Source organism: Leptopilina heterotoma, unplaced genomic scaffold (assembly GCF_015476425.1).
Source record: "Leptopilina heterotoma isolate Lh14 unplaced genomic scaffold, ASM1547642v1 Lhet_99, whole genome shotgun sequence".
Classification (NCBI taxonomy): domain Eukaryota; kingdom Metazoa; phylum Arthropoda; class Insecta; order Hymenoptera; family Figitidae; genus Leptopilina; species Leptopilina heterotoma.
This window is the reverse complement of record NW_025111206.1, coordinates 1,445,693-1,471,826: the sequence shown is the minus strand read 5'-3', so window position 1 is coordinate 1,471,826 and position 26,134 is coordinate 1,445,693. Positions and strand designations below refer to the sequence as shown.

General features: G+C 23.3%; 2 protein-coding genes across 4 annotated transcripts in view; both read left to right on the top strand.

The window, feature by feature from the left end:
- Positions 1 to 23,101, top strand: part of LOC122512465 — a 39,118-nt gene extending 16,017 nt beyond the window's left edge. The window contains exons 3-7 of one of the 2 annotated variants that reach the window (XM_043628307.1): positions 5,594 to 5,710; positions 7,283 to 7,589; positions 8,152 to 8,249; positions 12,217 to 12,351; positions 20,667 to 23,101. In XM_043628307.1, coding sequence (XP_043484242.1) covers positions 5,594 to 5,710; positions 7,283 to 7,589; positions 8,152 to 8,249; positions 12,217 to 12,351; positions 20,667 to 20,765 — 756 coding nt within the window. In that variant the 3' untranslated portion in view covers positions 20,766 to 23,101. The remainder of the gene's footprint in view (positions 1 to 5,593; positions 5,711 to 7,282; positions 7,590 to 8,151; positions 8,250 to 12,216; positions 12,352 to 20,666) is intronic. The other variant, XM_043628306.1, reaches the window with a different exon arrangement.
- Positions 14,167 to 19,298, top strand: LOC122512464. 2 transcript variants are annotated; one of them, XM_043628304.1, is made up of 3 exons: positions 14,167 to 14,321; positions 14,882 to 15,959; positions 17,768 to 17,903. In XM_043628304.1, exons 1-2 carry the CDS (start codon positions 14,210 to 14,212, stop codon positions 15,952 to 15,954), a joined length of 1,185 nt encoding a protein of 394 aa, XP_043484239.1. In that variant the 5' UTR covers positions 14,167 to 14,209; the 3' UTR covers positions 15,955 to 15,959; positions 17,768 to 17,903. The 2 variants fall into 2 exon arrangements, with proteins under 2 accessions (XP_043484239.1, XP_043484238.1); XM_043628303.1 differs by lacking the exon at positions 14,167 to 14,321 and having other exon boundaries at positions 15,570 to 15,959; positions 17,768 to 19,298.
- Positions 23,102 to 26,134: the final 3,033 nt, after the last annotated feature.

The window sequence follows — 26,134 nt, the reverse complement described above, 5'->3', positions numbered from 1 at the left end:
GATAATTATTAAAAATTATTTAGATATGTAATCAAATTTATTTAGATAATTAATCAAAATTATTTAGACAATTATTGGAAATAACTTAGATAATTATTCAAAATAATTGAGATAATTATGCAAAAAGTAATTTAGATAATAATTAATCAAAATAATTTACATAATTATTCATAGTTATTTATATTACAATTAAAGTAATAATAATAAACGTAATAAACATTATTTATATATGATATTAAACCCTTTTTGTGTCATATAAATTTTCTCATATTTAATTTTAAATATCATATAAATTTTATCATATTTAATTTTATATATCATAAAAAATGTTATCATACACAATTTTATACACTTTATACATAAATTTTATATACGATATAAAATATTATAATATGAATTTTATATATGATATAAAGAATGTTTATTGTAACACTAAATTATATTTTTAAAAAAAGATATTTTATACAAAATAGTTTATTATTTTTTCTCTATACTTATTCGCGGAAGCAAAAAGTTTATAATGACTTCGTTTTTAAACTACATAGACGAAAATTTCTTCCGCGAAAATTGCGGATATATTCGCAAAAGAAAAAAAGAGAAAAATTCGGGAGAAATGTCTATACATACATTTGTGTATAAATATTAAGGAGAAGAAAAATGAAATGGAAAGAGAAGGTGTGATGGAAAGAAGCGAGTTAATAGTGAAAGTGGTCGTGTGTAATAGTCTCGCGCTCATAAAAGTAGATATTATTTTATATATGTATATATATATAAAACGTGATCGCACGCGACACTCGGATTTTATAATTACGTATTTAAATTTTTTTTTACACCTTACTGAATCGCTCAATTTAAAAAAAAATTTTGTCCTTGTATTTATTTTCACCCTTAATTTGACATGAAACTAGAAATTAGCATTTGAACAAAATTTTCGCAGTAATTAATTTTAAATTGAGCATATATTTGCAAACTCTGTATTTTTTTACTTTATATTTTTTATTATTTAATTTATTATAATATTTATTTTATTTTATTTATAAAATAATATAGATCAAAAAGTCAATATTGAAAATATTTTAAAAAAATATTTTTAAATAAAAAATTATTCAATATTTTTTCAGTATCTAATTAATAAAATAATTAACAAATAACAATTTAAATTTAATTTTTTTCTTATTTTCTATTAACATTTTTGTCTTTCTCTTCCTAAATTTTTTTTAGACTGCAGAGATGTATTTCAATAAATAAATAAAAAACTAAATTCATCACTGATTTGATTAATTTTTAACTACATTTATATCGAAAATGTGTGTTTCAATTTTGTATTTAAAAATTCCAGATCGAAAAATATTTTTAAAAAAATTTTTTTTCGCTATTTTGTAATAAAAATGTAATAATTTATTTTTATAGCAATTCAATTGATTGATTTTTGCAATAAATAATTCCCTAAGCAAAAAAAAAACAAATAAATAAATAATAATAATAATAAAAATAAAATAATTAGAGGAATAGTAATATTAATAGTAAAAATAATCATCAGAATAAGAATAATATAATAATAGTGACAATAGTGATAAAAGATCAAAAGATATAGAAAAATTGCAACTACTTTTTTAAGGAACAATAAGAAAAGCAAACAGTAGGTGATTAATAATTCAATTGTTTTTATGAGTTACGAACTCATTGAATTCTAATAGTTTTAGAATAGAAAGGAAGGTAGGCTGAGATTATTAAAGAAAATTATCATTAAAATTCTCATTATAAATGCAGTTAATGTTGAATTTATGTTAACATATTTGAACCGATATTAAATTTATGATTCAGATTATTCTTGAGGTGGGAAGTAAACACATTCCGCACTTTTAACTGGTGACACTATTTGATTTGCCAATAGTCATCATATATTTATAAATAATGTGGAAAATTTTATGAAATTATTAAATATTAAATAATATAAAATAAATAATTATTAAATTTTATAACTTTATAATTACTCTCTAAATTTGATTTAATAAAAATGTTTACTAATTTTAATTAGTGTCTGATTTTTTTCTTTTGAATTAGTAAATTTTACTAATAAATTAGTAAAAACGACTATTTATTTGAAAAATTTACTAATTTAGTGAATAATAAAAAAAATAATATAAAAAAGTAAAGTCTTACTAATAAATTAGTAGAAATAACTATTTATTAATAAAATTTACTAATTCAAAAGCTAAAAGTCAGTCAATAATTCAAATTAGTAAAAATTTTTACTAATTCAAATTTAGAGCGTAGATTTTATAAAACAATTAAATTTTACAAATTTATTTATAAATTTTATAAGTAATCACTTGAAATTAATTTCTTTTTATTAATTATTAAAAATAAAATAAAAAGTTTAAAAACAGTTAAAAAATATCTTCACATAAATTTTCAAAAATTATATTTGATAATTGTGATTTTATAAAAAATATTGAAGCGGTTTATTCAAATGAATCGAAATTTTCTCAAGTCTTGGAGATTTCAATGCTCGGTAAAGCATATTCGTTATTCATGTAATTCAGTAGATCTAGTCGATTTTAGTCAGACAAATCATCCGATTGATGTCTCTCACACATATTGCTAATGTATAATATCAAAATTTTTGGAATAACATGTTTTTTGTCAAATTTTTCAATTTTAAAATTTTTCCTCAATATTTTGTGAATTACTTTAAATAATTATAATTACAGATAAAATTTGTCAGCAATATTCAAAACAGTTTTATAGTCATTTTTTATTCTTATTTATTTTTTTTGTAAATGAATGTAGTAATAAAATTAATGCTAACTTTATATTTTTTCCTTTTTTTTTGAATTTCAATCTACGTGATCTTTGAAATTCAGTTACAAAATTAGAAACAATATTTTTGAAGGTTATACGAGTTTCGACATTAGAAAGGAGAAAAAAAATGAAGATGCTTGTCATTGAAGTAGATTTGTAATATTTAGAGAAAATTTTCGATTATTTTATGCAACAAATTTTTGGAGAAAAATTTATGCAATTTAAAAACATTTATATTGAGATTTCAAATAACAATCAACGAAAAATGACTTTTGAGAAAAAAAATTTTTTTCTTTTGCACTATGAATAAATAATACACTATCATTTTTCTCTTAACTAAATATTTTTATTTATTGTTCAATGCAATTTTTTTCTTTTTTTTCTATTATTTTTTTATTTTATTATTTTTTTAATCTATTTTCTTTTTTTCTTTTTCTTATCTTTGACAATGACTCTTCTGTACTCTGCACATTTTAGTTAAACTTACGTATTTTATTAAATATTTTAAATTTTTTATTTTAAAATTCCTATAATTTTATATTTTTTTACTTTATATTTTTTTAATTTTCGAGTAAATTGACGTAGCTTTGTTCATTGCACGTTTTACTTTCATACATTGTTATAAATTAATACAATTATATATTTTTCCATATAATATTATTTTTTTTTATTTTAAATAATTTTTTAATTTTTTAAACTTAAAATTTCAACACTTGATATTTTTTTCAATTAAAGAAATATTCAATATTTCCAAATTTCAAGTTTGCATTATTATTTCAAGATATAAAAAATTGTCGAAGAAATTTATTTTCCTTGTGGCATTTTATTAATTTATATTTTAAAAATGACACTCATATTTAAAAGTGTCAATTATACTTTTGTAAACGACCATATAGAGTATTGCACGCGAGTAATTATTTTTCTCGGAAACTTTTACGCATGATGTGAGAATAATTGTGTAATCGATAAAAATTCGGACAGGAAAGAGATGATTGACCTCTTATGTACTTTCATTTTTTTTTCATCCGTTTCGTGAATTATAAATGTCAAACTTGGATGTATTTACTGTATCCGATACATTGACCCATTCAATCACTCTCGTTTTCATTCTGACTTTGAAAAACCGGTTTTTTTTTGTTACAGTTTAATTTGGAGAAAAAATAGTTTGCACAAAAATTGTTTCATTTCAAATTAAAAAAAAAAAAAAATTTTATGTAATTTTTTTGTAATCTTTTATAAAATACCAATATTATCTATTAATTCAATTGTAAATATTATTTCTTGGAAATTTTATTTATTTATTTTCAATTTTTTATTTATATTTATTTATTTACTATAGTAATAATTAATTTTACTTAGATTCATCTAATTGGGGAATATATCAAATTAATTAATTTTTTGTAAATTATTATTAAATATATTATTCGTAAATATATTATTCAGTAAATTTATTTACCAAATGGAATTTAAAATTCAGGAATTTATTAACTCCTTATGTACTTTATTTTACGCTTGAATATTCATATCTGCTTATTAACACTTTTTGACGATGCATATAAATTAGAAGTTAAATTTAATGCTTCTGTATTGCCAGTCGTTTATACATTTCAAAGTGAAAATCGATTTGGAAATATACTTAATATATATCAGAGAATATTTTTCAATCTTCTGGTTTATAAAATATTTTATAAAAGAAAAAGAAATAATTTTCCTTTTTAATTTTTAAAAAGCAGCGCTGTATTTTTTTTCATCACACATAACACAGTAGCAGCTTATTGCAAATTTCTTTAGCAAATTAGTCATTTTTCTATTTTTAATTAAACACGGTTTTTCTGGTGCGAAGCTTTAAGAGAATTTTTTTTTCTAAATTTGGTGAATCCTCGAATTCTTGGAGGCAGACTAATTTTTAATTTAAGGTAAGCTTACTTTTCGAGTCTGCTATTTCATTTTTAACTTAGGCTCTTTTTTGGTAACTTTTACCTTCCTTTATTTTAAACAATTGTTAGTTGCAAATATATTTGCAAAAATATTTTAATTGTAATTTTTAATTAGCTATTTTATTTTATTTTTTACATTCTCATCAAAAACGAGAAAGTCTTGGATTTGTGCAATTTCTTATTATTTTAATTACAATTATATCTATAATAACATATTTATTAATTTAATGGATAAATGGTCGCGAGGGTTTGTGTCCGGACTGGCAATTTTGAGACCGGGGTTCAAGTCTCCTTGGAGTGATAAAATTTATTAATTTATTTAGATTAATATTCATTAAGTAAAAAATAATAAATTATTTATTTAATAAATATTAATAAATAAAATAAATAATTTACTAAATTAATATTAATAATTAATAATTAATAAATAATAATAGGTACTTTGTAGTAATTATTATTCGTGAATTATTAATAATTAACAATAGTCAATCACTAATAATTAAAATTAGTTAATAATATTTTATATTTATAGTAGTTAATTATTAAAATTGATTAATAATAATAAGCAATAATAAATAATTTATTTATTTGAGTTTGGAATAATAATAATTAAATAAAATCTTTTTATTTATTTTTTTTTTGAAAATACTTTTAGAATTTTATCAAAGTAATTTTTAATTAACTAATTAATGAAAGAGTAGAGAATAAGTGAAATAAAGTGGCCTAAGTTTGAATTGAAATTTTCGACTTTGTAGTGCATGTTTAAAAAAACAATTACCGTCAATTACTCAATTTTTGTTGGTGAATATTTTTCAAAAATATAATTAACCTGCTGATTGGCTTGATTTTAGATTTATCCTGTCGACGAGGAAGTCGCTGCTGACGATGAAAGGTCAGAGAGAGACAAGAGAAAAATAGGAGTCGTTAAACTTGGAGTGACAAATGGACTCCTTAATTTTGTCTTTGGAGTAAGTTTTATATTTCACATTATTTACACGATTTTGATAAAAGAAAAATAATCAAAAATCGTCTAGAAAAAAATTATTAATATCAATTAAATTATTAAATAAATAATAAAATAATTAGAATAATTATAATAATTATATTAAATTTGTATTAAAACTATAATAATTTGGAGAATTATAATATAGAGAATTATAATAATGAAAAAAAAAAAAATTTCGAAAAATTACACTTTCGGATAAAAAGTTTTTAATAAAAAATAATTTCTTACTTTATATAGTAATTTTTTCTCTTTATATATAAATTATTAAAAAGAAAAGAAGACGTGTGAATTAATTGTGCCAGACATGTATTTAATATTCAATGAAGCATGTTCAATATATGTAATTAGTTATGAAATCCGGGTTTTAAATAAACACATCGTAATGCACTTTATATGTTTAAATGCAGTTTGGAATAAGAATGTAAGATGAGAATTTTTGTTACCTAACTTTCTACCTTGTTACAATTATTTTTTTTTACAACTGACTTGTAAAAATTATACAATTACCAGTTATGCTGGTATATTATACGGAAATTTTTCAAAAAAAAAGAAAAAGAAAAGAAAATTTACTACTTTTTTCGAGCACGTGCTATAAAGGAATTCGAGTTTAACTATTGTTTTTATTATATAATTATATTTCAAATACATGCGATACGTGTTTTCAAAAGCAATTGTGAATTTTATTGTAGTTCAAGAATTCTTAGGGAAAAATTGCCGATGAAGTGGATTAGATTTAGAATTTAATATTTTCGTGTTTAATATTTTAATATTAAACACATTTTATTTTTTTTTCTAAACATATTTTAATAATTATTAAACTATTTGTTTAGAATGTTTAATCTTTTTTTTATTTGTTGAGTATTTTTAGTTCGTTTATTTCTTGTTTAGTGTTTTTAGTTTTTTTGTTTATCAATTTAGTATTTTTAGTTTTTTTGTCTTTTTATTTAGTATTTTTAGTTCGTTTATTTCTTGTTTAGTATTTTTAGTTTTTTTGTTTATTTGCTTATCACTTTTATTTTTTTTTGTTTATCAATTTAGTATTTTTAGTTTTTTTTATTTAGTATTTTTTGTTTCTTTAGTATCTTTGTTTCTTTGTTTGTTTACTATTTTTAATTAATTTATTTGTTTGGCCCTTTTTTTGCTTAGTATTTTTATTACAATATTTAACAGTTTAATATTTAATAAAAAAAAATTTGTTTCAATTTAATAGTTAGAGTAAAACATTATTTAGCTTCATTTAAATATTTTACAATTTTATTAAAGTTTAATTAAATTAATTAAAGTTTACTTTTAATTAAAAATATTTACCCAAATTTTATTATTTTTTTTATTTAAGATTGAAGTTATTTTATTAAAAATGATTAAAAGTGGATTATGCATAAAATTAATTAAAACGAATTACATAATTACAGAAAATGAGTTGAAAATAAATTACGGAAAATTAATTAATTAAAAATTTGTTACTATTATTATTTTTTTTTTTTTTTTTTTGCAAGTTGTCGCTAATTTTTTTTCTTTTCTTCTCCTCTTGCAGAAATTGGACGCTTTCTTGGAGGCGAAGACGAAAGCATTAGAAGTATTGGACGAGGGAAATAAGGCGAAAAATCTTGCCTATGGAATTGATCCGAAGCATTCGGCGACGAGTCATTTTATCAGCAATTTGGTTCATCAGAAAATTCAGGCCGGTACAGCAAGTATCGGTCCGGTAATAAATAGTGCGACAACATTCTTTTCAAGTGCAAAAGCTGGTCTCTCCCACGCTTTTGCCTCGAAATTCGCACCCTTAAGTTCTCTTTCAGGTGGTTTGTCCGGCGGTTTATCGGGTGGTTCCGGCGATTCAGGTACTAAATTACCCACCAAAAAATTACTTTTTGCCGTTTCCAAAAAAATTTTTTAATCAATTTCTTGTATTTAAAAAATAGTGTTAACCAAATTTTTTATTTTTTAATTTAAAATTTCTTTAATTTTTTTGTAATTAAAAAAATAATCAATTTTTAATAATTGATTTTCCTGATTAAAAATAATCAATTTTTTCTAATTAAAAAAAAAATTTTAACCATTTTTTTGTATTTGAAGAGAATTAAAAACAGTTTTTTTTATTAGAAAGAATTAATCAGTTCCTTCCACAATAAAATATTTTTTTAAATTTAACCAATTTTTTTAATTATTTCTTTTTAAATTGAAAAAAATACTTTTTCTAATTTATTTTAATTAAAGAAGAAAATTTTTTTCTACTGGAAATCTTTTAAATAATTTAAAAACAGTGATAAAATTAATAAAAATTATTTGAACTTTTTTTTAACTCTAGAGAAAAAAATAATTTTTTTTTCATTGTAATTATTATTTTTATTATTAATGTATTATTATTATTCTTATTATTAATAACATAAATTATATTTTTAGATCATTCCGGTGGAGGTGGTGGCTCGGGAAATATTCTCTCGACATTGACAAGTCTCAGTGGAGCAAGTAGCAATAATGGAAATTCCCATACTGACGATGTGAGTTCTAGTGATGATGTTGGTGATGATGATGCTAGTCTTGGTGAAGATGCAGGGACAAATGTAGGCCTTAACCTTGGCGCATTTGCGAATTTTAATGGAGACAAGGGATACTAAGTTATTATTAATTCCATTTTTTTTTTTTTTTTTTTTGAATGACTATTTCGCACGTTTCTTTCTAGAAATTGCATTGATAATAATTTTAGAAGAGGCTCTTTGGTTGCTTCTGTAAAAAAAAATTATTCTCGCCCCCCTACTTTTGAACCCTTTCTCCCTAAACACCTTCTTCATTTTTATTCATAATTCTCATATTAACATTTTTCATTCATTTCATCAAATTTTTTTTCTTTCACGGCAACAAAAAATTGCAAAGTAATTTTTACCTTTTTTTACTCTTAATTATTAATTAATTAATAATTAATTTAATTTATTAAATATTAATTAATTAGTTAATAATTACTTCTTTTACTATTCTAATTATTCTTTTTACTACTAAAACCAAAATTATCTGGCACTTGTAATTAATTATTTTCAATTAATTAAAATAAATTATGCAAAGTTTACAATTTCCAAAAATGTCAGAACTTTTGGGTTTTACTGTTTGAACTTGGTAAAAGTTATTTTACAATTTTTACCGTAAGAATAATTTTTGGTTATTTGTTTTGCTTTCTAAAACAAGAAAAAGTAAATATTAAATAATAATTAAAAAATGATTAATTACACCAAATTTAGGTTATAATTGTTAATAATTGATTCAGTTATAAATAATTGTTTAGATACTATCGAAATTAAAAATATTTTTGTAGTCATTCGAACGAAAATCGAATAGAATGTTAATTACTTTATCGAATAATAATAATTTTTCTGATTATTTAATTATTAATTAAAATAATTATTAGTTATCATAACTATTTGTTATAATAATTTTTAATTTAAATAAATTCTAATGGTAAAAATCACTATTATTAATTTTAATAATTATTGCATTCAGTAATTATTAATTACAATTATAAAATGTAATAATTATTCATTACAAATTTGTAATATTTGGATTAAAAGAGCTTTCGACGAAATTCAAATAACCAAAAATTGCGGCTTTTCTACTTTTTTCTTATAGTCAAGATTCATGGCATTTAAGAGCTTGCTTCATAGATGTAAAAATAAAATAGTTGTAAATTATAGATTTTTAATGGAGAAAGTAGTTTATAATTATTAACGACTATAAATGAGAGCAAAAAACATAAATTGTTTTTTATTCACTAGGAAAATGACTTTATTAAAATGTCAGCAATTTTGAATTTGCATTTTTTTTTTAGAAAATTTTTTTCTTATAATTTATTTGCAAATTTATCTACACTTTTAGATTTTAATTTTTTGACTACATTAATAGTGCAATTTTTTAATTTTATTCGCAATTAGAAGAAATGTTATATTAATCAAATTTTTCAATTTTTAAATGCACCTAGTAAAAAAATATATTAGTTAAAATTTAGTAAATAGAATTTTTTTTTGTCAATTTGGAATTTACTAAAAAAATTCTGTAAAAATAGTATTTGAATTTAAATTAATATTAATCTCTTCGATTTTTCTTGGAAATTTAATGACGTTGGCTTCTCCTCTCTCTCGTTATTTATTTTTTTTTTATTAAACAGGATGCTTAATAATTTCTGACATTATGCAACGAATGTCTAGCCAGTCATTCTTGCCATTTTCATCTGTTTCGAAATAGAATCGAAAGTATGATAAAAAATATCATCTTGGATGGGGAGATTACTGAAAGTAAAAATAAATTTTCTAAAAGGTAAAATCGAAAATAAAATGTAAATTTCTTTTATTCTTTTTTTAGTTTTTTATTTTAATTTTTAGCAAATTTAGAAATTAAATTTTGTCACAAAATCTTTTTTGGTTGAAAATTATTTTTGTTACCAAAAAGAAAAAAGATATTTTCAAAAATAATTTACTTTACCGGTTTTTTTTTAAATTAGAAAAATTGCAAATTAGTTTTTTTTTTAATTTGAAATTAATGAAAATTTAATTTACTGCAAAACGCAGTAAATTAAATTTTCATTAATTTCAAATTAAAAAAAAAAAAAATTTTCGATTCTATTTCTTCGCTCGCTTTTTACTAAATCATATTATCGCTTCACTACAATATAAATACAATTTCTCTCCAAACGGCTGTAAATTTATTATTTTAGTCATTAATTTATATTAACAATGCTTAAAAAAAATTTTTTTTTACTTTTTCCTTGCCTGTATTTTTTTCACATATAATATAAAAAACTATTTTCAACAATTTGGACATTTGGACAAAAAACGACACCTTCAAGTTTCAAACATTCGCCTTCAAAAAAAGAAACAAAAACAAAGAAACAAAAAAACAAATGTAAAAATGACGAACTAATTGATAATTTTACTGTTATTTTTTCTTCTATTTTTTTTTCTCTCTTTTTTAGAAAAAAGGACCATATGGAACCCAATAAACCCTCCCCTACACAGTTTAAACTGAAAAACGTGCGATTGAGAACTGACCCTAACCCTGATTTTTGGCCATTGTTTGCAAAACCTCTATATTTTACCACAAGAATGCTGTAAATAATAATAATAATAGTAATGTACTTAATTACGATAGGATAAGAATGAGACCGCGAATTGTGTAAATTATTGTAAATAGCGGATTTGTACACTCCTATAGACGCTAAATATTATGAAGATGATGATGATGATAATGAGATAATTATGTCAAATAAACTTTACGACTTTTATTACAAAAATTGTGTATAAATTACACGGCTTCTTTTTTTACTTCACCCTTGACCTATTAATATGGTAAACGATTTTTTTTTAAATTCAATAATAATTCTTTATGATTAACAGAGAAATTTTATTAAAAATAAAAATTTATAAAATTAAAAATTAAAAAACAAAATTAAATTAAAAAAAATAAGGAAGAGAATAAAAATAATGATAACAATAATTTTTAGAAAAATATAAATAATAATATTAATAATAATAATAATAATAATAATAATAATAATAATAAACAATAATGAAAAAAAGTGACAATAACAATAATTATAATATTAATAGCAGAGAGTAATATTTAAGCAATATTAATAAAAAAAATTTTGTATCAAAAAAGGTCTTTTGCCTTTTTATTACAAAATAATTTCAGAAAACATTTTTAACGAAAAGCAAACATTAATAAAAATAATAATAATAATAATAATAATAATAATAATAATAATAATAATAATAATAAAAATAGTAATAGTAACAATAATTATAATAACAACAATAAAAAATTATAATAATGAACAAAAATAAAATTATAATTATAATAAATAATTAAAAAATCTAATTTATTTTTAATTTTAATATTTACTAAAATTTGATTTTATCCACTTGATAATTATTAATTATTATTAGTTATTATTAGTTATTATTATTATTAGTTATAATTATTATTAGCATTAGTTATTATTAGTTTCTACTATTATCATAATTATAATTATTTTTATTAGACGCAATTAACAATTAATTGCATATTTATTACATGACGTACTAATTATTGTAAATATTTTTAATGCTAATTACTTTTGGGAATATTTAATATTTATTTATTATAACAATTATTTTCCAATTATTTCTAATTATTTTCTAAGCTACGAAAATGAATTTTGATTTTATTTGGTGAAAATACTATATTTATAAGAGAAACTAAAAAAAATTGTACAAGAAATAAAATAAAGTTTTGTAATTTTCTTTCAATACTGTTTTTTATTTTATTTTGCCGAATTCTTCTCTTGCTTTCTATTGGATGCTTGCAAAAAAATGGGATTGACAATTATATAATGGTGGTAATGATTTTAATGATTATTATTATTTTTTTTTTGGTTCGTTTGAAAAAAAATTTTCTATTTCTTGAAAGAAACAATTTTTTTTGAAATTATTTTTTTTGTACTAGGTGCGCTCAACGACCGAGGAGGATATTCCAGAATTTGACAGAAAAAAAGTTTCATTGGATGTTCCGTCGCAAATTTTTGGTACAGGATTCTCTCTGGTTACAAATTTGAGTAAAATCGTTGGTAGCCTCATAATGGTAATTACAATTTGTTAATTTAAATTATTAATTAAATAGTAACAAAATTAGCTACTTCATAAATTGGTCACTTAATAAATGAAATACGTAATAAATTTATAACCTGAAAACATAATTACTCCAAAAATTAATTAATTAGTTAAGAAGTTTATTTCTCTAAAAAATAATTACTATCTACATTAATTAGTAAAAAAAATGGTAATTAATTAACTTAATTTTTCCAAAAAACGAATCACTTAAAAATTAATTAACAAATAAGTTAAATTCTTTAAAAATTAATTACTTAATAAATTAATTACCAAATAAATTGATTTTCTAGTAAGATAATTATAGTAAAAAATTAATTATTTACTATATTAGTTACCTAATAAATTAGTTTCTCTAAAAGCTAATTAACTAATAAATTAGGTCTTCAGAAAATTAATGGCGTAATGAGTTATTTCCTCAAAAAATTAATTATCTAATAAATTAGTAACCTAATGAATTGAGGTTACTAACCCAAAAATTAATTGAAAAATAAATTAGTTATTTTCTCAATTGATTGGCTAATAAGTATATTTATTACTCCGAAAATTAAATTACATAGTAAATTAATTACCTAATAAATTAATTATCAAATGAATTACTTGTCTATTAAGAGAATTACTCCAAAAATTAATTACTTATTATGTTAATTACTCCAAAAATTAAATACTTTCTATTATAATTACTCCAAAAATTAATTACTTGCTATTTTAAATATTCTAGAAATTAATTTCTTACTATGTTTAATGATTTCAAGAATTAAATTACTTACTATATTAATTACCTTATAAATTAATCACTAAATAAATTCATTTTCTTAATAATCAATAAATAAATAAAGTAATTAATTAATATTCTTAATAAAATATTAAATTTCCCAATAATAACCATCAAACTTTTAAATATAAATTAAAAACAAATTTTTTATTGTCTATTGAACTGAATAAATATTTATACCCTATATAGTGTATAATTTTTCTATTCTATAAACAAACTATATAAAAATTTGCTATTTTTTCTGTCTAATGTTTCGAAATAAATATAGTAATTTAGCATTTTTTTTTCAAAAAAAAAAAAAAAAAAAAAAAAAAAATCGATTTTTATTAAATTTATATGCGTTTTAAAATATATAGTGGCATACGCGTAAGTGGACAGAACATATATTTTATAGATCAATCCCTTTCACTTGAATTGATATTGCAAAAGTCCTGTGGCACTTTACCCTATGTCGTGCGTCAGTAACTTTTGATACATGTCCGGCAAGATTCGTCTCTTTCGAATGCAAGGATCTATAATGGGTGACCGGTTGTCCTCGATTATAAAATAGATATGGAAAATTCTTATATTTTTACTTTATATATATATCTATATATTTTGAACTATCGTTTGTGCTCTTATAATTAAACGTTTGATTTATCATTTCCTCTTTCACTCCCACTGCGATTGTCAAAGGGAAAAAGAATAGAAGGAAAATTAATGCTTAAACTTTCATGACCCGGACATTCTGTTTTGTTGAATTTCATTAACACCATAAATGAAAATCTACTTTTTTCTTTCGATTTTTATATTTTTTTGTGTTTTGTAATTTGAAAAATCGTTTATGAATTAAGATTATTTCAATTGTATTTCGCGCCTCTTCTGAAGAGATTATATATTGTAGTACCCCCCAGGTGTCTCACTAACGCCACACTTTTCAAAGATAATAGAAAAATTGAACTATTATCTGGAATCCTACTTTATCGACTCTCCCTCTCCTCGAATCTAGCTCATTCTTTTCAAGTGTGTCACAACGTCAACACACAAAATTGCAAAGTTATAAAAAAGTTAAAATAAAATGGGAAAAAGAAAAAGAAGCAGATCCAGTTCGTCGGAAGATAGTGACGGCAAGTGGATGAGGAGAAAAATGCGTCTTTTTCAAGAAGAAATGGAAGATAGATTACGAAAAAGTAAGTTAAAATTTGAGGTTAGCTTTGACACGTGGTAAAAATTTTAATCTGATGTTTTTAATTTTTGATGCCGTAAGAAATGTTTGTTTTCTTAAATGAGAATCTCAATATAAATCTTAATATAAAAATTATAAATAGTTAAAAATAAGTTTTGTTAATTTTCCTTAATAAAAAATGCAACTGATTGTGGAAAAGGGCGAAGAGCACTGTCTGTCACAACGTTCTGCAAACGTTTGTGTACGAAGAGGCAGATTCAAATATACTTTATTTTTGTCAAAATATAAAGTATTTAAAAATAAATAAATAAGACTCTATCTTGCAAGATGTTTGTCTTTTAATTTTAATTTATATATTTTCTCATTAACTGTGAACATATTGCTCAAACCCAAGCTCGATCAGTATAATATAACCAAAAATGGTTCGGTGTACAAACCGTCCGCGGTTGTTTGTATGCATAAAAAATATTTATTATTCGAAAAACTATTAATCTTCAAAAAATAATAGTAATAATAATGAATAAAATAAAATTATGTATTCTAAAATAATACATTTTATTTTAGGAAAATACGAAGATCGACGATCTAAAATGCCGTCAAGAGAAAAGTATAGAGGTCGGAGTTCGTCTAGAGATAGTTATAGTTATCGTTATCCAGATCAAAAAACTGATTCTGAAAGTCAAACAGTATATACAGACGAATACTCTGACGATGAAAATAATAAATTCAAAGAAGTGGAAATTAATGATAATCAAGTGCAATCAGGTTCCTCTGCAAGTAACCATAATGCACGTGGAAATGAAATTTCACAAAATACAGACACAAATAAAGTTGCAAATAAAGAACAAATATCCACTTTCGACAAAAATCCTGAATCGGGAAAAATCTCTGAATCGGCAAACACAATAAATTCGCTTTCTATTGAAGAGTTAAAAGTTATTGGTAGCCGAATTGATCCAGAAAGAGTTCTAGCGCCAGAAGCTAATGAGGATTTGGCCGTAAGAATATCTGAAATTATCAAAAAAGGACTACCAAGGGAAGAAAAGAAAATTTTGATGGTTAAGTTTCCCCCACCAAAAAATTGTTTGTTTTTGGATCCACCAAAATTAAACGCTGCAGTAAAGGCCGCCTTACAAGATCCTGTTATAAAAAGAGATCTACGTATTGTCGATACGCAACAAAAAATTACTGCTAGTCTTGGAGGGCTCATGAATTTAGCATCTTTTGCGTTCACTCTGGACAATGAGAAAAAACTCGAAATGTTGGGAATAGTGAGCAGTGTCCTCAGAATAATCGCAGATTTGCAGTTCGATCAATCATCAATTCGTAGAAACCTCATTTTGAAAAACATAGATGGTTCTATGCGAGAAACTCTTAATTCCACTCAAGTAGGTGAATGGTTATTTGGAGAAAATTTAGAAGAACAAGTAAAGGCGACAAAAGTGTTAGCTACATCAAGCGGAGCTTTAAAGATGAAAAAACCGAACAATTCGCCAAAAAACTTGAGAGGCCCGGCACGTCGTCAACCGCCGAGACGTCAATTTCCACAAACCGGGCAGAAGTTCTCATCGCGCGGCCAGAAAACGAGTTACAACGATCCAATGAAGAAGAAAAAGTTCAACAAGGAACGCAATTAAATCAGGTAAAACATGCAGGGCGCTTAAAATATTTTGTTGGTGAATGGGAAAAAATTTCACCCACTAAAATAATTTTAAGCTGGATTACAGGTTATAAGATTCCTTTCGCGTTTAATGTATATCAATTAACAGTTCCTAAAGAAACAAAATGGTCGGAACTTGAAATTAATATAATAGAGAAGAAAATTGATGATTTAATGGCAATGGGTGCCATTCAAGTAGTTGATCCTTGTAAGGATCAATTTATTTCAAAAATATTCGTAGTTCCGAAACCAGACGGTTCGTATCGTCTCATTTTGAATTTAAAAAATTTAAATAAATTTATAAAAACTGATCATTTTAAATTAGAGGACGATAAGACGGTTAGACGAATAATAAGTCCTGGTTGTTTTATGGCAACTCTTGACTTACAAGACGCGTACCATTTAATTCCAATCGCAGAAGATGATAGGAAGTTTTTAAGATTTTTGTTTTCTGGGAAACTTTATGAATATACCTGTCTACCGTTTGGGATGAGTACAGCACCTTATACTTTCACTAAAATAATGAAACCCGTCATCTTTCATTTAAGGTCGCTGGGGTTACAGTCGGTTATATATTTGGATGACATGCTCTTATTTGGACAAACAAAAAATGAATGCGAACAAAATGTAAATGTAACTTGTTCTTATTTAAAACAGTTAGGTTTTGTTATTAATCTAAAGAAGAGTAATCTTGTACCTTCGCTGAAATGTAGATATTTAGGTTTAGATTATAATTCAGAAAATATGACTGTCGAACTTCCAGCAGATAAAAAATTGAAAATTATTTCGCAAATTAATAAAATTAAAAATACAAAACAATGCACGATTCGAGAATTCGCGTCGTTTATCGGGACTTTAGGTTTTTGTTGTTGTACGTTAAAATACGGTCGTGTATATACAAGAAACTTTGAATACGAAAAATTTTTGGCTCTTAGAGAGAATAATGACAATTTTGAAGCAATTATGTCTCTAAAAAATCTTTCACTATCCGATCTTGATTGGTGGAAGTTAAATATTCCAAAAGCAGTCAATTCTATCACCTGTTTTAACCCTTGTATTGAGATTTTTACCGATGCATCTCTCACTGGCTGGGGAGCTGCATGCAATGGAAAACGTGCTCATGGGTTTTGGACGAAAGAGGAAAAAACAAAACACATTAACGGTTTAGAATTAATGGCTGTCTTAATGGGCTTAAAATGCTTTGCGAAAAAATTAAAAGGTCAAGATATACTGTTAAGGGTGGATAACACTACGGCCATCGCATATATAAATAAAAAAGGCGGTGTTCAATATCCTCAATTAAATGACCTTTCAAAAGAAATCTGGATCTGGTGTGAAGAGAGGAATCTGTGGGTATTTGCATCATATATAGCATCTAAGAAAAATAAAGAAGCAGATTTTGAGTCAAGAAAACTAGAACCGGAAACGGAATACGCGTTACATAGAGAATGTTTCGATGATATTGTTAAAAATTTTGGTAAACCACAGATTGATCTCTTCGCATCAAGATCAAACACAAAGTGTAGATGCTACGTCTCCTGGAAAAGAGATCCCGATTCCTACGCTGTAGATGCGTTCACTCTAAAATGGAAACAATATTTTTTTTACGCATTTCCACCTTTTTCTATAATATTAAGAGTTTTACAAAAAATTAAATTTGAAAACGCAAAAGGAATCTTAATCGTACCTTACTGGCCAGCTCAGCCCTGGTTTCCATTATTTCTAGAATTGTCAATTTCTAAGCCCTTATATTTTAAACCAAGTGTTAATCTTCTTCAATCTATTAACAGGGAGCCCCATCCAATGTGGAAAACGCTTACCCTGGTTGCGAACGTGTTATCAAACAGGCATTCCAAATGAAACAAGTATCAGCGGAAACAGCGGATGTTATGTTTTCATCATTAACAAATTCAACTAAGAAACAGTACGATTGCGGGTTGAAAAAATGGTGGGAGTTTTGCAGTCTTGAAAACATTGATCCTTTCCGAGGCTCAATTCAAAACATTTTAAGTTTTCTTACTAATGAATATAAAAATGGAATGTCCTATGGTTCTTTAAACTCCTTTAGATCCGCAATCGCATTAATATACGGCACAAATTTAGCCGAAGATGACAGGGTAAAAAGATTTTTCAAGGGTGCATCCAAATTGCGACCATCTAAACCGAAATATAATACGACATGGGATCCGAAGATTGTACTAGATTTTATTTCGAAGTGGGGACCAAATAGCGATCTAAATCTAGGTAAACTTTCTTCGAAAATAGCAATATTGTTAGCCCTAGTGACGGGACATCGGCTTCAAACCTTAATATCAATAGATATTAGAAATATTAAGGAATCAGATAATGGAATTGAAATTAAGATCCCGGATCAAATCAAGACTTCAAAAATAAATAGGCCTCAACCTACCTTGTTCCTTCCTTACTATACTGAGAACAGTCTAATATGCCCGGTTTTGTCCCTTAAAGAATATTTAGAAAGAACTAGTTCACTAAGGGGCGAGAATAAACAGTTTTTACTATCGTTCAAGAAACCTTACAATCCGATCACTACACAAACATTGAGTCGCTGGGTAAAAGACGTAATGACGAAAAGCGGAATTAACACTGAAGTTTTTAGTGCTTATAGCACTCGTCATGCTGCTACTTCAGCGGCTCATAGGGGTGGTATTAATATAGATACCATCTTGAAAACAGCAGGTTGGACCGAAAAATCCAACACATTTGCGAAGTTTTATAAAAGAGATGTAGTTGACGATCGGAACTTGTTTGCGCTATCTGTGTTAGAATAAGAAAAATTTTTTGTTACCTTTTTCTGTATTATAATTTCATAATTATTTGAATTATTACTATTAACAAAGATCTGTATTACACAATGTTATAAAAATCATAATAAAGATTAATTACTCACTTTGCAAGAAAAAAATTGCCGTAATGATCTTTAAACATCTACAATATATAATCTCTTCAGAAGAGGCGCGAAATACAATTAAATGATTAAACGAACTTACCTGTAAGTGAAGTTCTATCATAATTGTATGAAGCGCCTCTTCTGAAGAGATGTTTCCCACCCGTAAATTTAAGTTAAAAATAAATAAATTATCCCGTTATTCTAAAAATAGAATCCCATATATTACGGCAATACTTTAAAGGAATGAGCTAGATTCGAGGAGAGGGAGAGTCGATAAAGTAGGATTCCAGATAATAGTTCAATTTTTCTATTATCTTTGAAAAGTGTGGCGTTAGTGAGACACCTGGGGGGTACTACAATATATAATCTCTTCAGAAGAGGCGCTTCATACAATTATGATAGAACTTCACTTACAGGTAAGTTCGTTTAATCATTTAATTTTTTATTTTTTTTGTCTTGTCAAGATTAATTATCGAATTCTGTATATTTGTTAGTTATTTATTTATTAATTACATTAATAGGTACATAAAGAGTACGAAGAAAAAAATTTTGATATCATTTCGCAATGGGAAATATTAATAAATTTATATATTTATAAACGTTGATAAAAAAAAATAAGAATGGATTTAAATAAGTAACTAAATAGTTAACTATTTAGAAAAAGATAGAAAAATAAATAAAAATACATAACTATAAATAAAAAAATATTAATGAATATAGATAAATTAGTAAATAAATAATTGAAGATAAAATTCTATTTGTAAATTACAAATTTTAATTGAACATGAAATTGAAACTTTTTAAATTTTTAGAAAATAAAGGAAAAAATTTTACTCAAAAAAATGTTCTGTTACATTTATTTGTTATTTATTATTCTTCCATAGGAATTAAAAATTTTCTTTTTAAATTCAATAACTTATAAGAATGTTTTATAATAATTAAAAATGACCGAGAGATAAAATCATTGTTTTATATTATAAAAATATTATTACAGTAAATTTTTCAAAAATTATTTTCATCATTTTAAATCAATTATTTTCTCCAATTTTTAATTATTTTTTATGAAAATAATTGAATTCCTTAAAAAAATTGTATTATTTATAAAAATAATTGAATTCTTGAGAAATTTTTATTATTTTTTTTTCTGTTATTTATATAAAGATAATTGGGATTTGGACGAGAATTTTTTTGAAATTTGAAAGATAATTGAATTTTATGAGAAGAATTTTATCACTCTTGAAAATAATTGAATTTCTGCAATTATTTGTATTTTTTCCAAAATTGGATTTTTTAATGTTTTTTTTAACAAGAATTTGAATTAAAAATTTTTAAATTCTATTATTTTTATAAAATTGCTAATTTTACCCTAAAATATTAGCCGCGTGAATTGTTGCTACTTAATAAATAATTATAAAATAAATAAATAAATATAGATTAGTGAGGTAGAAAACAATTGAATATGGAAAAATAAAATAAATTTATGTGAATGAGTAAATAAAAAAATTTTTTACATAAAAAACTAAATAAATAAAAATAGATAAATAAATATAAAAAAAAATGTAGATTAGTGAATTAATGAATAATTAAATATACAAAAATAAATAAATATAGATTAGTTAGTAAATAAAGAATTAAATAAAAAAGAAATTTAAAAAAAATTAATATAGACTAATAAACAAATAGAGATAAATAATAAAATAAATAAATAAATTATTAATAAATTAATAAGTTTCAATTAATAAATTTCGCAAGTTACAAAAATCTATTTTTTATTTCAGAACTCAGCGCTTCGAACGCAGAGCGTTTTGGAGGTTTTTAAACCAATATTTCGAGGAGCATTCGCTATAAAGGGTTTACCTTCGGATAATCCAAAGTAGATCGATTGCAGTATCCTTATAGGTGATTTGAATTGCTCAACCGTTGCTGGAGGCGCTTGACATCTAGACAAGTCATTAAACTCATTAACGAGAGTGACTCTAGGGCAACAATTTTTTTTTTAAATAGAAAAATGCTACATATTTATTGTTTTTACTTTTCTTGTTTGTTTAATATTTTAAGAAACAATTTTGTAAAATTTAAAGACATTTGAAAAGAGAAGAACTGATCATTTTGTTATAAGTATTATTTATTTATAAACGAAAATTCAAACCAGCCATATTATTTGTAAGCTGAGTCTTGATTTTTTTAAATTTCGTTTTTCTTTTCCAACTCTTGTATATTGTATACTGTAAATTATCTTTAAAAATATCTTTAAAAATATCTTTTAAAATATTATTTATATTTTTTAAAATTTTCAAAAGAATTTTCAAAAGAATTTCTGAAGGAATTTTTTCGATTTTATGGAAAATTCATTTTTTGTCTGACTGTAACTGACATTTTCTACTGATGGGAAATTAACGTTTTTTTCTGTCCTCCAGAAAGGGAACTTGTCATTTGCTACTTATTTTAAAAATTAAAAGAATCTCTAAACGTTTTTGTTATGTAATTTAGAATTCTTTTTTGAAACTCTATGAAGGGATTTATTCTAGAAAAGTTTAGGATAAAATTGTCTGACTAAAGGTATCTTTCTCTACTGGGAAAATTACCACTAGGAAAATTGTAAGAATAACCTTTGTCTGACTAAAATTGTTTTATACCACTGATATGGAAAAATTATAACGGAAAAGCAGTTTTCTTTTTTTGAAATTATCTGTAACTATATATATTGATACCAAAGTCTGGTTGACTAAAACTTTTTTTCACCACTGGGACTAAGGTCAGAAAAATTCTTCAAACTTTTGTCTTACTAGGATTAGTCTGTACTACTAGTGTCGAAATTTGCAAAAATCTAAAATTTTCTTTTCCTGTAATTAGATTTAACTACTGGTTTAGAAATTAAAATTAATTGTAGAAAATTCCAAACAATTCTGTTCTAGTGAATTCGATTTTTACTATACTTGTAACTAAAATTAAAATTCAATTTCTGTGTGACTAAACGTAGTTTTTTACTACTGAAAATTATAAATATTAGGCAAAATTTGTCTTACCAAAAATTGTATAACTGATAATAGGAAAAAATGTCTGACTTAAAATGTTTGTACTACTTAAACTACTTTTCGAATAACTCCACAATATTCAGTCTGACTAAACTTTTCTTTTACTACTGAGACAAAAATTACTAAATTTAGGAAAAGTTTTTATACTAGTGGAGTTTTCTCCCACTGACTGTACAAAAGTGTCTGACTAAAACTGTCTTTTACCACTGGAAATAAATTTTTTTTTAAATGTTCGTCTGACGTAAATTTTCTTTTACTATTAGTAAAAAGTTACAATCAATACAGAAAAATACACTTTTGTCTGACTAAAGTTGTCTCTTACTACTGGTGATAAAACTTATGTTGGGCTTAATATAAAATTTGCTAATTAGAAAAATTCCGTCCATCTGAAAATGATTTCACTACCTATACAAAAAATTTCCTAAAATATGTCTGACAAAATAGGGTCTTTTTCTCCTAGCAAATCTGTGGCCGTATTGAAATAATTTACTAGAAAAATTATGTCTTACTATAGTTGTCTTTTTCTACTGATTCCAAAAGTTCTGTCTGACTAATAAAAAATTTACTACTTGAAAGTAAATAAAAAACATCCGAAATTCCGTCTGACCAAAATTGTCTTCTTCTACTAAAAAATTACTACTTCTATTTGAAATACTTTTCTAGAAAATTCCCGTCTTACTGTAATTCTCCTTTTCTACTGAATCAAAAAATCGACTATGACTGGAAAAAATTTCTTTTACTACTAGTCAAAAATTACAACTCTAAAAAAAATTTCTTTTAATTTAATTGAAGCTAATAGAAATTAATTTCCCAATAATGAAATTTAAAGAATTTCGTCTGACCGTAACTGACTTTTACTACTGAATCCACATTGAAGGGAGATATTATATAATCTGACTAGGAATATGTTAATCATTAAAGTCTACAAAAAACAGGAAAATAATTTTTAAAAGGAGAGCGAAGGAACTTTAAGTAAAAATAAATATTTGAGGGAAAATATTGTAACGTAACAATTGTACAAGTTTTAAAAAACTATTTACTTATTAAAAACAAACATCTCATAATTCTATATTGTAATTTAGTGATTGTGGGTTCAATGGGTAGTATGTAACAGTGCTATGTAAATATATATTATTGTAGGTATAAAATTGTATATTTATATAAAACATGATTACACAATATTGACTAAAAATGTAATATTTCTTCATTAATCAGTATTTATTTATCCTAACATAGAAGAAGTAAAATTGTAATTTATAATAATTAATTATTTCAGTAAATCATAAACCTCAACTCTTTTAGTTTTTAAAATTGATTTCTTTTGATTATTCTTTTCTTATTATTCCATTAATTTTTTTTTTATTATTCTTATCAATTTTTATTATTTTTATTAACTGCAATTTTATAATTTTTATTTTTATTATTTTTATTAACTTTGGTATTATAATTTTTATTTCAATTATCGTTTTTTGTCAATTATATTATATTTACTAGCAACAATTCACGCGCTAACTTCTTACTGTCTTTAAAATTAGCAATTTTAAAAATAATAGAATTTAAAAATTTTCTAATTTAAATTTTTGTTGAAAACACTAAAAAAACTCAATTTTGAAGAAATTACAAATAATTGCAAAAATTCAATTTTATTTTCTACATTGTAAACGTAATTTAAAATTATATTTCAATGAAAATTATAATTTTCTGTTAATAATAAATAAATAATAAAACCTAAAATAATAATAAATTAATAGAACCTAAAATTTAACAAATGTTTCTTATTGACGGAAAATTGTAATTTTTATTCAAATTGCAACTTTTATTCGTTTGAAGTGTTCAAAATTAAATTCTTCGCCTTTCCATCAAAAAGAATTTAAAATTTAATTTGTCTCTTTTAAATTACGAAATTATGACATTGGACTAAGTGTTTTTTTGACTGTCCGTCAGATTCTTCTTTAATTTTTCTTTTATAATTTTCATTTTTATTTTTTTTATTGTTTTTATTATTTTTAGTTTTCATTATTTACATTTTTAGGATAATTTTTTTATTTTTGTAAACTTTCGTTATATTTTTTTTTTATAAATTTTTTATTGTACGGACAGTTTACTACTGTGACTTTTTAAAATTAACATTTTAGGCTAATAAAATTATTATTTGGACTATATTTGACTATATTGTTATGTAGACTATATTATTTATTAATATATTAGAAAAATTTCTATTAAATAATTTTCACTTCCTCCAAATGAATTAACAATATATTTTCTCAATCGAAATAATTTACAATATCTTAAATTGCGGATAAAATAGGTAAATAAAATTTTTTCGCCTCTGTTTTTTTTTCTATTTGCCTATATTATTAATCATTATTAATCATCGCGAACATTGCACTTTTCTCAATGTGTCATACATTGGATCGTCTGAATAATTTATGATAAACGAAGACATTGTGGCGTCATTCTGCATAATGATCGCGTTGGAAAAATGAATCTAGGTTTAAAAATTATTCGACCTCTATGATTCAATAGGCTGGCTATAAACTTTTATGGTAATTTGTCGGTATGAAGAAATTTTTGATCCTTTTGACTTTTTTCTCTTTTTTTATTCTTTTGACATTTTCTCCTATTTTTTTTTTTTTTTTTTTTTTTTTTTTTTTTTTGAAACATTTTTCTTTTATTCCTATTTTTTCTTTTCTTATGCAAATATTTGAAACTATTCTTCTTGAACTCTTATTTCTTTTCCTTTTTTGCTTTTTCAATTTAAAATTTGTTTAACTTTTATGGTACTTTGTCGGTATGAAAAAATTTTTGATCCTTTTGACTTTTCCCCTTTTTTATCCTTTTGACATTTTCTTCTATTTTTCGTTTCAAACATTTTTTTTATTCCTTTTTTTCTTTTCTATTTAAAATTATTCTTCTTGAACTCGTACATCTTTTTCTTGTTTTTTCGTTTAAAAATTGTTTTTGTAGATATTTTTCTCTTTTTTGTTTGCTATTATATTTTACTCTTTTTTTTCTTGTCAAAATTGAAAGTAATAATTAAAAATTATTATTAATGTTATTAATTAATATTATTATTATTATTACACTTTTTTCTATTTCTTTTTTTCACTCTTCTTTCTCTTGTTAAAATTAGAAGTGATAATTATTACTATAATAATTAATTAAAATATAAATTAAAATATAATTTAATGTTAAATATAATTTTTTTTTAAATTTTAATTAGAAAAACTATTTAAGTCAGGGGTTAATAAATAAATAAATTAATAAAATAAGTGGGCTTGGTTATAGTACAAGTGGTACCATCTGGATATATGATAAAGAACTTTCACTTGAAACAAATTCATAGTGATCTTGATGTAAAAATTACCACCTGTCGGCGATCATTTCCCGTTTAACGAAATTTAAAATAAAAAATGGAAAAAAAACCTATTTTTAATCAATTATTTTTATTGAATTTTTTTAGTTTTTTATGGTACTACTTTTTTAATATATTCAAATAAATAATTTTACAATATTTCATTTATAAAATTTTTTTCAATTAAAAAATTTGTAGAATTCAAAAAAAGTTTAAAATTTATACCAAAAATTTAGTTATTTATCAAATCAATTTTATTGTTAAATAAAAATTTTCATTTTGGAAAATAATTAAAATTTTTTATTAAAATTAGAAGAAACAGGAAAAGCCCTTGAGAAAAAAATTGAAAACTCAAACTTTGAAGATTCATAATTAATATTAGGATTCTTCTCGTATTTTATTTTCAGTTTTTTTTGCAGTACTACTTTTTTAATACAAAAAACAATATTTGATTTGTGAAAATTTTCATTTTCAAAATTTTCAATATAAAATTTAGAATTCCAAATTTCAAACCAAAAAAAACTTTTAAATTGGACGAAAATTTACTTATTTATCAATAATCCTTGTTTCTTGGGAAAAAAATTTTTAATTTTCGAAAATAATTGAAATTTTTCATTAAAAACCGAAAAAAAAATTCGAAACTCCAAACCAAAAAACCTTTAAAATATAAAAAAAATTTACTAATTTATCAATAATTCCTATTTTTTTTTGGAGAAAATTTTTAATTTTGGAAAATAATTTAAATTTTCGAATAAGAACCAAAAAAAAAATTTAAAAGTCCAAACCAAAAAAACCTTTAAAATTGAAACAAAAATTTACTTATTTCTCAATAATTTCTGTTTCTTAGAAGAAAATT